At 34.9% G+C, this 15,295-nt stretch overlaps 1 protein-coding gene across 6 annotated transcripts in view; it reads right to left on the bottom strand.

Moving 5' to 3' along the window:
* The window catches only part of acaca.S (acetyl-CoA carboxylase alpha S homeolog), a 232,533-nt gene that overhangs the window by 132,783 nt on the left and 84,455 nt on the right, over positions 1–15,295 (bottom strand). For all 6 annotated transcript variants that reach the window (XM_018249417.2, XM_018249415.2, XM_018249416.2 and 3 more), the window contains exon 28: positions 14,567–14,685. In XM_018249417.2, coding sequence (XP_018104906.1) covers positions 14,567–14,685 — 119 coding nt within the window. The remainder of the gene's footprint in view (positions 1–14,566; positions 14,686–15,295) is intronic.

Genomic DNA, 15,295 nt, shown 5'->3' on the forward strand with positions numbered 1-15,295 from the left:
AAAAAAATTGTGTTTTCCCCTTTAAAATGCCGTCCTGAAAAATTCAAACTTTATTAAATAACCTACGATTGTATCTGGTCAGTGTTTAAAACAAAGAACTTGGCCAAACTACTGTTTTTTTTAAATGTGATCATCGTTTTCTAAGGTTCTTAGCTTATCTTTTTTTACATCTCTCCAACCTGGAGATCTCATGTGTACCAATGTATGTGCCATGTTTTTGATCAAGTAACTGTAAACGATTATGGGAACAATCCAACACAAACAGAAGCAAGGGCCATCTACCCAAGAAACATTTCTTAATTAAATAAAACACTGACTGTTAAGTACTATTGATATAAAGTAAAGAAAGAGTCACATTGACAGTTTTTTTTTTAAATTCCTTGTTTGTGTGACAAAGTCACATAATTTTAAGGATTTGGATTTGAGTCGGCCAAGCACTTGGATTCATCCTGCTGAAAAAAAAACAAATTTCAAACCAAATCCTGGATTCGGTGGATTCCCTAAATAATATTTATCTGTACACCTAGATCACTACAAAATAACCCCATATTGGACAATGATCCCATAAACACCCTAGTTAAATCAGTGTTGCCAAGCTTGTTTTTTATTTCAAGTTTTCAACTCTGCTGCTATTGTTTAAAAAAAAACAGGCACTCAAGGATTGATGATCACACATTACGAGAAGCCCCTACTGGTTGGTCAGTGTGCAGTTGGAATTAGATTTCTACTAACAACAACATGCAATTTGAAAGGCCATTATATCAAAAGAAATTTCATGTAATCCCTGGAGTAAAAACACATTGCTGGAAAATGCTGTAACCCTAAGACCAGCTTTTTTATGTGAAAAACACACATATAGATCATACAGTAGAATGCATAAAAATATTATTGAGATGTTACATATATATTTTCATAATATGAAATGTAAAAAATGATATTTTAATGTAGTAGTCTGTGTTCACTATATGTATGACAGTATTGGGGCCACAGCTCAAGAAACTCGCTCTCCACACCAGCTTCTTACTTATCATGCAGTCATATTATCATCTACATAAGAAATCTGAAGAGTAAAGTCAACTTCTCCTGTGAATTATAATATTTTTGGATAAACTTAATCTTTACTTTTTTTGTACTGGTAGGTGGAAAAAAACGGAATACAATTCAGACCCTTAACCAATCCTCTCATTTAAATGAACAAAAATATGTGCAGTGATTGTTATTTTAAAGAACTGAAGCTCAAAATTGGCTTTTTATTGACAATATTATATTTAAGTCCCATACTCTAAAGGAACAGTTCAGTGTAAAAATAAAAATTGGATAAATAGGGTGTGCAAAAAAAAAAATGTTTCCGATATAATTTGTTAGCCAAAATGTAATCTTTACAGTTTGGAGTGACTGGATGTCTAACATAACAGAACACAACTTCCTGCTTTCCAGCTCTCTAACTCTTAAGGTGGCCATAGACGTTACAAATACAATCTTTCCTGTGACAGATTTACAGGTAGAAGCAATAGAATTCAACCTGTATATGAGGATTCAGCAGTTCAGCTAAGCGATTTTCGGATGCCTTCAAAGGCCCAAATAAAATTTTCCGACCTACCCAATGGACCACTTGTCTTCTGTCGGCTCATCTCCTACCATACACGCACTGAATATCACACAAAAAAAAGTTTCCTACCATATTATCACCTTTAGTTAGTCAGCATGCAGCTCAGATAAAATAAGAAACAAATGATTATGACCCATGTCATACCCCTTAAGTGACTGCCTGGTAACCAAAGAGATCAGTGGAAACCAAGAAAACTGAAAAGCAGGAAGTAGTGTTCTGGCTATTATGTTAGACATCCAATCACTCCAGCCTTTATACATTACATATTGGAAACATTTTTTATCTATTTACCCAGTTTTTATAATCAACAATTCCTTAACTATTTCGTACAACCATCGGTGCTACTTTGGCCTTGTGTTTTACATCACTGTTGTGCTGAAATAAATTTTTTTTTCTTCTTTGTTAATGAGACATGAAGTCCCTATTGAAAGGAACAGTAACACCAAAAAATTAAAGCGTTTAATAGGAATGACAATATAGGGTATTGTTGCCGTACACTGGTAAAACTGAGTGTTTGCCTACAGAAACGCAATTATAGTTTATATAAACAAGCTGCTGTGTAGCCATGGGGATAGTCATTCAAGCACAGGATACACAGTAGATAACAGATAAATTCAGAAGAATCCCAATGTATACTACAGAGCTTATCTGTTATCCATTGTGATACCTGTACCTTTTCCCCTTTTTCAGCTTTGTATAGCTGCCCCCATGGCTACACAGCAGCTTGTTTATATAAACTATAGTAGTGTTTCTGATACAAACACAAAACCTTTTCAGTGCAAAACAACTACATTATATTTTCATTATTTTAATTTGTTTGGTGTTACTGTTCCTTTAAGGTATGCATCCTCACAAATAACACTTTTGGGATGTGCAGAGAGGTTTTTTTTGGTCAAATTATGCCAATATAGAGCTCTTTGCCCAAAGTTCAAAGCAATATTGTGTTGCAAATCTAACACTGGCCAAAATAAATAAAAATATGTACAGTGGAGTATGCAGTATGATCAGCACCCTTGTCCTCTCCTTCTCTGATCCAGTTGTGAAGTATGTATATTCATGTGTTGAATAGATCATAGTAGGCTACACAGCAAGTATCCAGTGGCAGGTTAAGGGGTTTAGAAATGTTATGGGGAAAAAACATCCTGTATCAACATTCCTAAGTTGCTATGCTAGGCCTTGGAACCCTATACAGAAAATATGCTCCTGCATGTACTAGCGCCATGTTTTTAGGCTATAGGAATGTGGCTAGGGGCATGCTGTTCAAAAATAAGGGAGGGAGGATGTTTGGTATAACATAAGGAAAATTCTGCATGAGAACCTATTTCAGTTTGCTAAGACACTAAATTTGAGTGTATAAGTGCCATCCAATAATCCAAAGAACCTATTTCAAATCTAGTAGATCTAGAGAATTCAGTCAGGAACTATAACCAATACAGGTATTTACTTATCCCAAAACTGTTGAAAAAAGGATGGTTATACCTAACTTTTTTTATAAATTTTAGATTTTGTTTTTCAGATGTTGCAATTTGAAACTCCTATATCACAGAATTAGGAGCTGTCATTCAGTCAAATGAGAGAAATGGTTAAGTGTCTGAATAGCTTTGTATATTTGGCAGTTCCCCAGCTCCAAGTTCTTTGTCTAAGTAAACTTCTTTAGGTCAGCTCCAGGAAAAGCCCATACTGAATTGTATTTATAATTTACATTTTATAGTATCAAAGGCTGATGGCAAGTTCTGTTTTAGACACCATATTGTAATGCACACTGAGGCAATATGTGCCCTAAAAAAATTACACATCATTTAACCAGATGTTTGCATTCCCACATTTGTGCATGACCTCTAAGGATTTTGAGAAAAACTGATTAAAATTTCTACAGACTGCGAGCATTGTAATTCTGTTCTATAAAAAATAGGGGTGAAATGTTCTGTTCATACAAGATATGAATACAGGCAAAAACCCACCTTGACAGCACCTCAGGCTTTTTCCATAAACAATCATCAACTGCTGGTGTACTACAATATTGGTTTGGATTCTACTCTTTGACAGTTTCTGTCAAATCTCATCTGAATATGCAGCAAAAGTGTGGCAGACATCAGTAGTAATTTTAACTGTGCTCCACATAACTGTCTCCTTCTTGTATGTACAATGTTGTATATAATTATGTACAAGATTGGAAAAGGGAATACATAGATATGCAAACTAAAGGATGTAAGTGGATGATTACACTACACTATGCATTCTGCCAAATTGATTTTTTGGTTTTTGCACAGAAAGCAGAGACTAATGGGGTGTAGAGGAGACTAGGGAGAGGTACACCAATAACCTATTCCCTTACTGAGAATTTAATGATGTAGACTCAGCTGTATGTATAAATAAAAGTCTATGACATATTAAAGCATGCAAGCTGTGAAATATATGTGATTTGGAGACCTTGCAAAAAAACAAACTTCAGCACATAGATGGGATGCTTTTAGCTGACTATTAGATCAGAAAGTAATTGTAGATTTTCTTGTATTTCAGAATTGGTTTATTTCTAGCACATCTAATAAATCAAAATATTAGTTAAAATAGGTATATCCCCCATCCCACAAAACAACGTAAATATGTTCTTTTGTTCACTGATTCACATCAGCAATCCAACTATGGCCTGACTTTTTCAGGTGAGCCTTCGAATTTTTTATTTACTTGTTTTATTTATAAAGAGGGTTTTGTGTCATTTTGTCAACAGCAACAAACTGACCGCAATGATTTACCACTAAAATGCTGACTTATTGAAAATAATCAGCTTCTCCAGATGGTATAAATGCCTTTGTGCAGACTCATGGCCATATTTAAAGGAAAATATACAGCCCACTGAAAAAATACAGACTGCTGACAGTGACTGTGTATATCTTCTGACACAAGCAAATGGCATATACGACAAGGAAATCATTGTCAGTTAGTGGTGGGCGAATCAGTTTTGCTTCATGAAAAATTCGCAAAATGGCAAAAAAAAAATCACAAAATGCATTGAAGTCTATGGGCGACAAATTTTTTCACCCATATGGGCATCTTTTTTGCGGCAAAACCCGGCAAAAACTTTTAATCATCACTAGTGCCAGTAAAATAGTCTATCATAAATATAGGAAACTTGTAAATATACTCATTGTCCAAAATGTATTTCTACGGTTATGGGACCAGTTTTCCACAATGCTCGGGACCTGGGGTTTTCTGGATTAGTAAACATTAAATATACTCAATAGGCTGGTTTTGGATCCAGTAAGGATTAATTATCTTAGTTTGGATCAAGTATAGGGTATTTTTTTATTATAACAGAGAAAAAAGAAATAATTTTTATTTATTTGGATAAAATGGGGTCTATGGGAGATGGCCATTCTATAATTCAGAGCTTTCTGGATAATAGATTACGGATCCCATAACTGTACTTGCAAATACCAGTTAATAAATATACCCTGTAATGATAAACTGCCAACATTACTGCAGTTTCTCTAAGGCATACTATCAATGGCATAACTGGTAGAGGAAGCAGACCCCTCTGAATCTACTGTAGTTACATCACTACATACTATATATTGCATATCAAAACCTAATTATAAAAAATAGGACATTTTGTAGTCCCTGTGTCTTATTTACTTATCAAAACTAACTAACACCCAGGTGTTCTCCAATCAACTAAATAATGCATGCCCCCATTATGGGTGCACACATGAAAACAGCAAAAGCAAAGAGAAACACTTGGAGGTATGAAATATATCAGTTAGATCAGAATTGCCTATAATGTGCACATATACAACCACCTGCAAGTTGCACTTTGTCGATTTTGGCAGATATAGTATGGATTTACTGATGTGGGCATAATAATCAAGCCACAATATCAGTCATGTAAAATGTATTGTGTACACGTGTGTCAAATTTCTCAGTTGCACAAGGCACAGAAACATTTCAAAAGAACAAACTTACACTCGCACACCCTGGCCGTCCAGAAACAAAAGAATCCCAGGTGCTCGATGATAGAGGAATTGGGCTACCTCAAAAGCAGCGTAGACACAGAACACACCTGCACAGCATGGGTATTACTAGCAGGTATAACCTTGCTCCGCAATAAACAAGCAAGGTTATACCTACTAGTAATACCCATGTTGTGCCGGTGTGTTCTGTGTCTACCGAAACATTTCAAGCCACCATCAAAACATCACATGAAAAGAGGGCACACCCTTCATGAGTCATTATATTTGATCATCAGTATCATTCGGGCTCCAAGGAGAAAAGATATCTGCAATGTTTTCAGTGGAGGAACTGCGGCTACTCACTGCTCTGGTAAGTAATATAATGCCAATTCCAATCACTTTTCCTATCATTCTGAGAAAAAATAATTTACAAATGGAGACTACTCAAGGTAGATGCCTTCCCAACACTATCAAATTCACCCAATGATCAGTTTGTTTTGAGACTCCAAGTAATCTCAAACAATTCCAACGTTACATCCAGGAATCTGCAGGCCATTGTCATCAAAGTAAATAGTACTGTTATTATTATTATTATTATTCTACAAATAAAAAAAAGATTGAACAAGCAAAACATCTGTTATGTGCTGAAAGCAAAAAGTGACTAGATCGATTTGTAGGGCTTAGTAAAGAGTGTATCATGTGAAACTGCAGATCTGAAAGAGGGCGTACATCACTGCATATATACAAGAATGAAAACTATAAAAGCAACACAAGTATATATTGTTTGTGCCATTTTTATTCACATGCATTACATTCACTTTGAATTTCTACTTGTCTAAATTATATTTTTAAGTTGATATTAATGTAGTATGAATTAGTGGAGAATAACATGCTTATATTAAAATTATTAAAAGGATTATTACAACCATATTTTATAGGCAGGACACTTTTTTTCCTTGATAACGGTGGCCATGTACAGCATTTGTGATCCCTTTATTTCCAGTTTGTTGCTTTCACACTGCAGTGGCAAATCCCAATTTTTATTAGTTGTTCTCCATCAACTGGAAATGTTAGTTTATGCTGTACTACTGTTGAAAAGAGGGAATGTGCTCACTTTCTAGTCTGTATGACACAAAAGAATGCTCAATAAACCCATAAAAGGATATAGGCTTGCGCTGTATAAAATCTTAAATATGGAATGCTATCTGTGTGGTCCTGTAATTAACCTATCCACAATTACAAACCCTTGCAGAGTTGATTTCTGAGGGCATCACATCCTGCTTTAAAATGCTTAAAGGAGAACTAAACCCTAAAAATGATTGCCATATTTTATATACCGAACTTGTTGCTCAAGCCTAAAGTTTTGGCTTCTCAATAGAAGCAATGATCCAGGATTTTAAACTTGTCACAGGGGGTCACCATCTTGGAAAGTGTCTGCAACACTCACATGCTCAGTGGGCTCTGAGCAATAATTGAGAAGCTAAGCTTAGGGGTTGTCACAAATTATCATCAGAAAATGAGGTTGGTCTGTATTCTAAGCTGATGCTACAGGGCTGAATATTGAATTCTGATGCTAATTGCACTGATTTCTGTGCTGCCATGTAGTAATTATCTGTATTAATTACTAATCAGCCTTATAATACAACATTTCTATTCTATGGGGCACATTTATCAAGGATCAAATTTCAAAGTTAAAAAACTTCATAATTTGACTATCGAATTAGAGTACTTCGATAGTCGAAGTATTTTTTCCAGCGAAAACGGCCGTTTTCGATCTAAGTAAAATCGTATGATCGAACGATTTAATCCTTGGAATTGAACGATTTGAAGGATTTTACAAACCAAAACTTCGACTTCTCAAAACTTGCCCAAAAGCCTCAAATAGGTTCTAGGAGGTCCCCCATAGGTTAAACAGCAATTCGGCAGGTTTAAGGTGGCGAAGTGTCGAAGTCAAAGTTTTTTAAAAAGACAGTACTTCGATTTTCGAGTGGTCGAATATTCAAAGTTTTTTTCGAATCGAATTTTGGCCTATTGGAAGTACCCAAAAATGACTTTGAAATTCAAAGTATTTACTTCAAAAATTCACTTCGACTTTTGATAAATCTGCCCCTATATGTAATGTATATTTTGAGTCGGTCCATAAGCTCAGTAACTGACAACAGCATAGAGCATGTGCAGTAAACAGGAGAAAAGAACATGGACAGGAGAAACTCTGGAGGCACAGATCTTCCCTGCTAAAGGGCTGTGGTTGCCTTGGGCTGGTACAGAATCCCTAAAAATAATGTACAAAATTTATAGCGTACTTCTTTAGTTAAGATTTAGTTCTCCTTTAAAGGGATACTGCCATGGCAAGAAATGTTTTTTTTTTTTTCAAAAAACTTTTTTCAAATTGCTGCTCCACCAGACTTCTGCACTGAAATCTGTTTTTCAAAAGAGCAAACAGATTTTTTAATATAACATTTTGAAATCTGACATGAAGCTAGACATATTGTCAGTTTCCCAGGTGCCCACAGTCATGTGACTTATGCTCTGATAATATTCAGTCACTCTTTACTGCTGCACTGCAAGCTAGAGTGATATAATTTTCTGCATTTCAGTTGTCTAACTCTGAGTTTGCAACTGATCCTTAGCAGGCAGCTCAGATTCAAAAGCAATCAGTTATGACCCACGTGGCTCCCCCTCAAGTCACTGATTGGTTAATGCCTGGTAAGTAGTGCAGGAAGTAGTGGTCTGCCTATTATGTTAGACATTCGGTCACTTCAGCCTTTATCCATTACATTTTTGGCTACTAACTATATTAAAAAAATCGTTTTTTGTTTTTTTTTTGCACAGCCTATCTATTTACCCAGTTTTTGTATTTATACTGAACAATTCCTTTAAGGGGTGGCCCTCGGGTGCCTATATAAATGCAAATTTTTATTTTAGATTAATTAAAACCTCCCCAGCTGCCGCCAGAGATAAATCTGAAGGCAAAGCTGGAGGGCTGAGGGGTCAGCTTGCGATTTGTGTGGCAGTGACGTCACACACAATGTCCATTCCACAAATGGGGACCCGCAGTTAGGTTCAATAACTAGGATGGCATCAGGCCTAAATAGGGTTGCCACCTGGCTGGTATTCTACTGGCCTAGCCGGTAAAATACCAGCAAAGGCACTACAAATTTATCTACATTATATTAGCTGGTAAATTTGTAATAACTACTTCTAATTTGACCATTTCCTCCCCCCTCTTATACTTACTAATTCTGCTGCCGATCCAGCTTCACTATAGAACTCTGACTGCTGGACACCACCTTTGACGCCCATTGATGTCACAGCATGCCCCTTGTGGACCTGCCTCCAGCCGGTAAAATTATTCTAAAAGGGTGGCAAACCTAGACCTAAATAACGTACTGTAAATAGGGTAAAAAAAAAAGGACAAGCCTATAAAGAAGTTTCTCACTTTGGCAATTTACCGATTTGTTTACGGTAAATTGTACAAGAAATGCTATAAAAGAAAAAAAACTTGTAAAATATCTAATTTGCAGAAGATGCTGAAAAGAAATGTTTTTCTTATTTGTGCAAAATTAGTGCTTAATATACAATTTATTACAATGTAATAGATAGATACACAAAAGATTTTCAGATTTTTCTTGTTATAAATCACTATATGTATTTCATATCCTGATAAAATACATTTTCTATACATTTCTATTATTGTTTAAAAACACGAGGTAAACATGGGAATAACAGTACTGGAAATTGGCTATTTAGAATTTTTTTTGCCTCCCTGCAACACAATGTACATAGGTCCCCAATAAAAACAAACCGATTTAAGGGATAGATGGTATAAAAGAACAGAAAGCTGGTGAACAAAGACTGAAGATCATTATGCTGAAATTGTATAAAAATGAGACTGCATTATTTTAAAGTGTGCAAAGAGTGGGGAAAGCAGATGGGCCCAGCTGTGTGTCCTATTCCTATCCTGATTACTTTCCTTGTGTGAGCAGCTCATTTATTCATAGCAAGCTCACCCCATACTAAAAACACTGCACTAAAATTAATGGACTGCTGCTCGGCTGATAAAACTACGCTGCAAGATTGGGCCTGATGAGAATTAAGCAAGAGAGGATGCATGGCAAAGAAAATACCTTAAATGATAACTTAAAATTAAAAGATACTGCATTTTCAAAAATTCTGAAATGAAGGAAACTAGATATCACCCTGTATATTAAAAATAACTGCACTGAGAAAATATATCTTAAAGAAAATCAAGATGAACAAATACGTTGCCATTTTGTGAAAATATGTTTTCCTTGGCTTTTCTCTGAAGTTGTAGATCTTTTACCCAATATCAATCAATATTAAAGCTTGATTATGGGTCCTTCAGTCATGGTAACATTATGATGAACTCCCAGGAGAAGATTGTTGAACTTTAAGTTTAGTTATTTCAGCCATTTCCATAGTGTTTACACACAAAAAGTACTTCTGTGGAAGTTCACATTATTATGCCATTGCAGATTATTCTAGATGGTATAGTATATGAAATTATTCAGAAGTACTGGTTGTGTAGTATAGTGTAGGCAAAGGCAAAAGAGTCAGACACTATAAAAACGTAATGCAGAGTGAGTGAGTATTACAGTAGTCCCACAGCAAACAAAGCCACTGTAGCTCTCTTACACTGCAGAAAACAGTGGCAGAAGATGGTGGCAATTCTGTCCATCTGTGCCATAACAGCTTATCTACTGTATAGAGAATGTTGTTCGTTTAAGGCTAGGTAAAGGCAAATTGACATAACTACACCTATGTCTATGAAAATATTTAGTATCTAGTGGAACTAGACTTGTTGAGTAATTTTTAAAACATATAATCATTCATCAGAGCTACTCCCAGTTTCCAATATACTTGCAAAAACTTGGCAAAGCAATGTTTTATATGCTGTCCAGCAATGTAAAGAGTGCATAAAGCTCATTTGCTTTTAATTAGATTGACTTGGGTGACCTTTTTTCTCTTGACCTTGAAATAAGGATGATAACGCACACATACAGGTATAGCATCTATTATCCGGAATACTTGCGACCTGGCATTGTCCAGAGAAGGGATTTTTCTATAATTTGGGTGTCCATACCTTAACTTTTAAAGCCTAAATTATTGTTTTGCCACCAATAAAGATTCATACAGCTTAGTTAGAATCAAATACAAGGTATTGTTTTGTTATTATCGAGAAAAAGGTAATTATTCTTTAAAATTATTTGCCTAAAATAGACTATATAGATGATGACCTTCTGGATATCAAGTTTTTGATACATATTTCAGAAATTAAAGGGTTGCTAACCTTTGTGTTAACTTTTAGTATGATGAAGAGTGTGATATTCTGACACAATTTGCAACTGGTTTTCATTTTTATTATTTGTGGTTTTTGAGTTATTTAGCTTTTTATTCAGCAGCTCTCCAATTTGCAGTATCGGTAATCTGGTTGCTATGGTCCATATTACCCTAGCAACTATAAAATGATTTGAATAAGAGACTGGAATATAATTAGGGGAGGGCCTGAATAGAAAGATGAGTAATAAGCAGCAAAAACAATACATTTGTAGCATTACAGAACATTTGTTTTTAGATGAGGTCAATGACCCCCATTTGTAAGCTGGAAGAGTCAGAAGCAGAAGGCAAATAATTGAAAAAATATAAAAAATAAATAATGAAGACAGATTGAAAAGTTGTTCAGAATTGGCCATTATAACATGGAATCTTGCTTCGATATAATGCAACTTTTCCTATCATCCTTATGCCAGTACTTGCATAACAACACGGCTTCCAGTGTTTCTCTTATTAGTTCTTTAAAGATAATTGTAAATAGAACATAGATACACTGATTTTTTTGACGTCAACCTTAAAAAATGTATGATGATTATATAGACGAGCAGTTTCACAAACTGCGAGGCTGGTCTCACAAGGGGGACTCAAACTAGTATTGGGGGGGGGGAGAATATATGCCAATTGGAGTGGGATTTGTGCTGAACGATTATTTGCTGTCCTAGATATTCCTGGAGGCACAATCTGAATCCAGTTAGAATGAGAACTGGGTTAAACATTTTTCTGTCCTAGATTTTCATAAGATAACTGATATAACAAAGTTTTCATATTTCTGTAACCTTGTTAAGAGGCATCATCCTAACCAACAAGAGATGCCTGACTTAAGTTTTTATTTTAAGTATTTGAATACATTAAGGGGCCCATTTACTTTGAGTGAAGGAATAGAGGAAAAATAGTTTGAATTTCGAATGGTCGAATATGGCTACTTCGGCCATCGAATGGGCTACTTCGACTACGACCTTCGAATCGAACGATTCAAACTAAAAATCGTTTGACTATTCGTCCATTAGACCATTCGATAGTCGAAGTACTGTCTCTTTAAAAAATTCTTCAACCCCCTAGCCACCTAAAACCTGCGGAGGCCAATGTTAGCCTATGGGGAAGGTCCCCATAGGCTTCCTAACAATTTTCTCATTGAAGGAATATCCTTCGATCGATTAAAATCCTTAGAATCGAGCGATTCTAAAATCCTTCGATCGTAGGAATAGCGGTAAATCCTTCGACTTCGATATTTTATTTCGACGGTCGAATATCAAGGGTTAATTAACCCTCGATATTTGACCCTAGGTAAATGTGCCCCTAACTGTTTGCTCTGCACATCAACAGTTTGTGTCTGAAAGACTGACTTGAAGACAAATAGAATAGGGCCTGAAGTGAATCTAAAAATATGAGAATGTTTTTCTCATATCAAACAAACAACAGATAAGAGGCCATAGCTTACTGCTTACAGATAGATCTCCAAATGTATACACGATTTAGAGCTATCATATTGATTGGATACGTTTCTATACTATTAATAGACATCACATCTGTTTTTTTGATCAAAAACACAAAAAGATCATAAAGAGATCGATATCTCAGCAATGGCAATTCTATGTCAAGCATAAGCTACTCCCTTATTTGTTTTGTTTATATTATACGTGTGATTTAAATTTAAATGTCATGTATTGTATTTTGGCCCTTGCTTCAGATAAGTATGATGTTTATTACAAAGCTTGCCATTTAGCTTTTCCTTCTTTCACCTCCATATATCTGGTATTCCACAGAATCACATGGCACTGAACTGTTAAATTAACAGTACAAATGTAGGAAAGTCGGTTTTTTGCAAATACTACTAGGTGTTTTGATTAGATATTAGCTATAAAATAAACATATACAGCGTAAAGGAAACGGAATAAACATTATGATAAAAAATTATGTGTTTTATAAGTTTATATTTCTTTTTGCTAAGGGGTGATGCTTCAAAGCTCCAAAAACTTGATTTACCAAAAGCAAAAGTAAAGGTTTTCTTGCCTTTACCAAGCTGAATTATTTTGTCGCCTAGGAAATATGAGAAAGAAGGTGCAAAATAACAAAAAGTTTTCAAGCACAGAAAAACACTGCCATCTAGTGCCCTGACAAATCTATGCACTTATAAATAGCATTTGTCAAAAATATAAAAGCAACAAACTACGACTATGCCTGGAACAGACATGGGGTCTGAGAGGATGAAAACATCACAATAGAGAAGATACTGCAATACCATCACATTTATAGACCTATTGTATATACAGTACATACAGATAACATGACACATTAATGAAAGCCAGGTTTGAATGGACAACATGTTCCTGGCATACATTTTTATATATATATATATATATATATATATATATATATATATATATATATATATATATATATATATTATCAAAAAAGCATTCAGTGAAAAACACCCCTCTGCTCTTATTTACAAAAATTATAATCTGATTACAGAATACCTCAATATCCACCAACACAATACTCAATGTATTGTTCAATGAATTTCTCAGTTAAAGTTAGCAAGTAAATGATATACATACAGCTATATCAGCGGAGAATATCTCTGATCCACTTAGCTTACAATCAAGAGAAACATTAAAAGGTTAATATGCGTCAGGATAATAAAAAGAAAGAAATGATTGCTACTTATATCCTGGAAAAGGTAGTACTAAAATCATGTCAGATTCTGCAGGATTTGTTACAAGCCAGTTGAATACGCCTACTTTTCCCTTTACTTAAAAAAAACAACCATAGGGGATTATTTATTAAAGTCGAAATGCCAAAAACGTGAAAAATTTTTTTACTGTAAAATCCGAATTTCTAGTGAAAAAATCTGGAAAAAAAAAAATCGGATTTTGATAAATAAACCCCTTAGTATATGGTGTATCTACTTGCAGATGTGGGCATTGGGTATATATAGTTTGTGCTTGGAACAGAATGATATACCTTAGAAAAATCCCAGCATGATGTGTGCTGAATTCCCCTGCCTGCACACATATCATTCTAATCCTGTTACCATGCAACCATAGTTACGTTAGCATTTTCATCACAGTGTCTGACCAGCACAATCAAAAGACTTTCACTAAACTGCGCAGAACCTGACAAAAAAAAATCCCATTACCTGTACAAGTAAATAAGACCATGTTTCAAGTAATACTGCCACTGCCTGAATGGATTTTGTAGTAAAAATGGGCAGAGATTGCCTAAATCAAGTAAAGCAGAATAGATTTTCTTTTGTTATCCTCATTACTCCAACTAGTGATATAACTTTTGACTGAGAATCATAGATAATTGGTTGACAGCAACTTTTGTTTGTGTTTCTTCATAAGTGATCTTATACAAAAGTTATATTTAAATGATACCATAGCCTAGACAACATTTATTAAAGGTGATGAAGATGAGATGAAGCATAACATGTCACAGTAGAGAGAACTGACCATAGTTTAGAGATGTAAAATGTCCTAGGATGTGTAAACTCAATACTACATCCTCTTTAAAATTAATCACAACCATGGTTCAGTATTTCTTGCATATTACTAATTGATACTATGTTACTCAACAAGAGGAAAATAAAACAAACACTAAGGAGTTTCAAGAGTATTCCCAGCTTCAGCATTTAGGTCTAACAAGTACTCACCTGTTCGGGTGGGATGTTGGTAACATAAATTGGAACTCAACCACACATGTGTTGTCCTTTAACTGTCGGTGCTGAACACTGTTGAGTTCATAGGCAATGTAAGCCCGCCGCACATATACCTAGAAGCATAAATGCTCTAGATTAAAAGTCTCTTCATTGCACCACAGCGTCAAGCAAAAAATTATTTTAAAGGAAATGTTCAGTTACTTGGCTACTGATCTCAGCTAGTAACTGGTATAAATTTGCACATTTCAACACAGAGTATAAAATATTTTTTTCCCCAAAATAACAGAGGCATTGGGCATTAAACATAATTTTTAATGTAATGGGAAAACCAATAGTGTACCATAAAAACTAAATTTTTTTTGCACATTTCCTTTTCCTCAGGTGCTACTTTATTGAATAAAAAAACTGCAACAGATTCATTATATTCGTGTTTTGTCACATGAGAAAAGTCAAACGTCAATGAAAATCTCATTATTCCAATCATTTTGAATGAGGTTGAAAAAACTTCCATTTTTTTAATAAACTGGGAAAATAAATAAAGGTGCATGAGACAATTCCCATGGAGATACAGTACTGCCAGGAGAGTTAATAGTTTATAAACTTGTTGCATGACAATTTTTTGACACAAGTTGTTCAGGAGTCAAACAGAAAACAAAAATGCTATATTGGATCTATTGATGTCTAATGATCCAGAGTATAGCAAATGTGCAAAAAAACAAATAT

This window comes from Xenopus laevis, chromosome 2S (assembly GCF_017654675.1).
Source record: "Xenopus laevis strain J_2021 chromosome 2S, Xenopus_laevis_v10.1, whole genome shotgun sequence".
NCBI lineage: Eukaryota > Metazoa > Chordata > Amphibia > Anura > Pipidae > Xenopus > Xenopus laevis.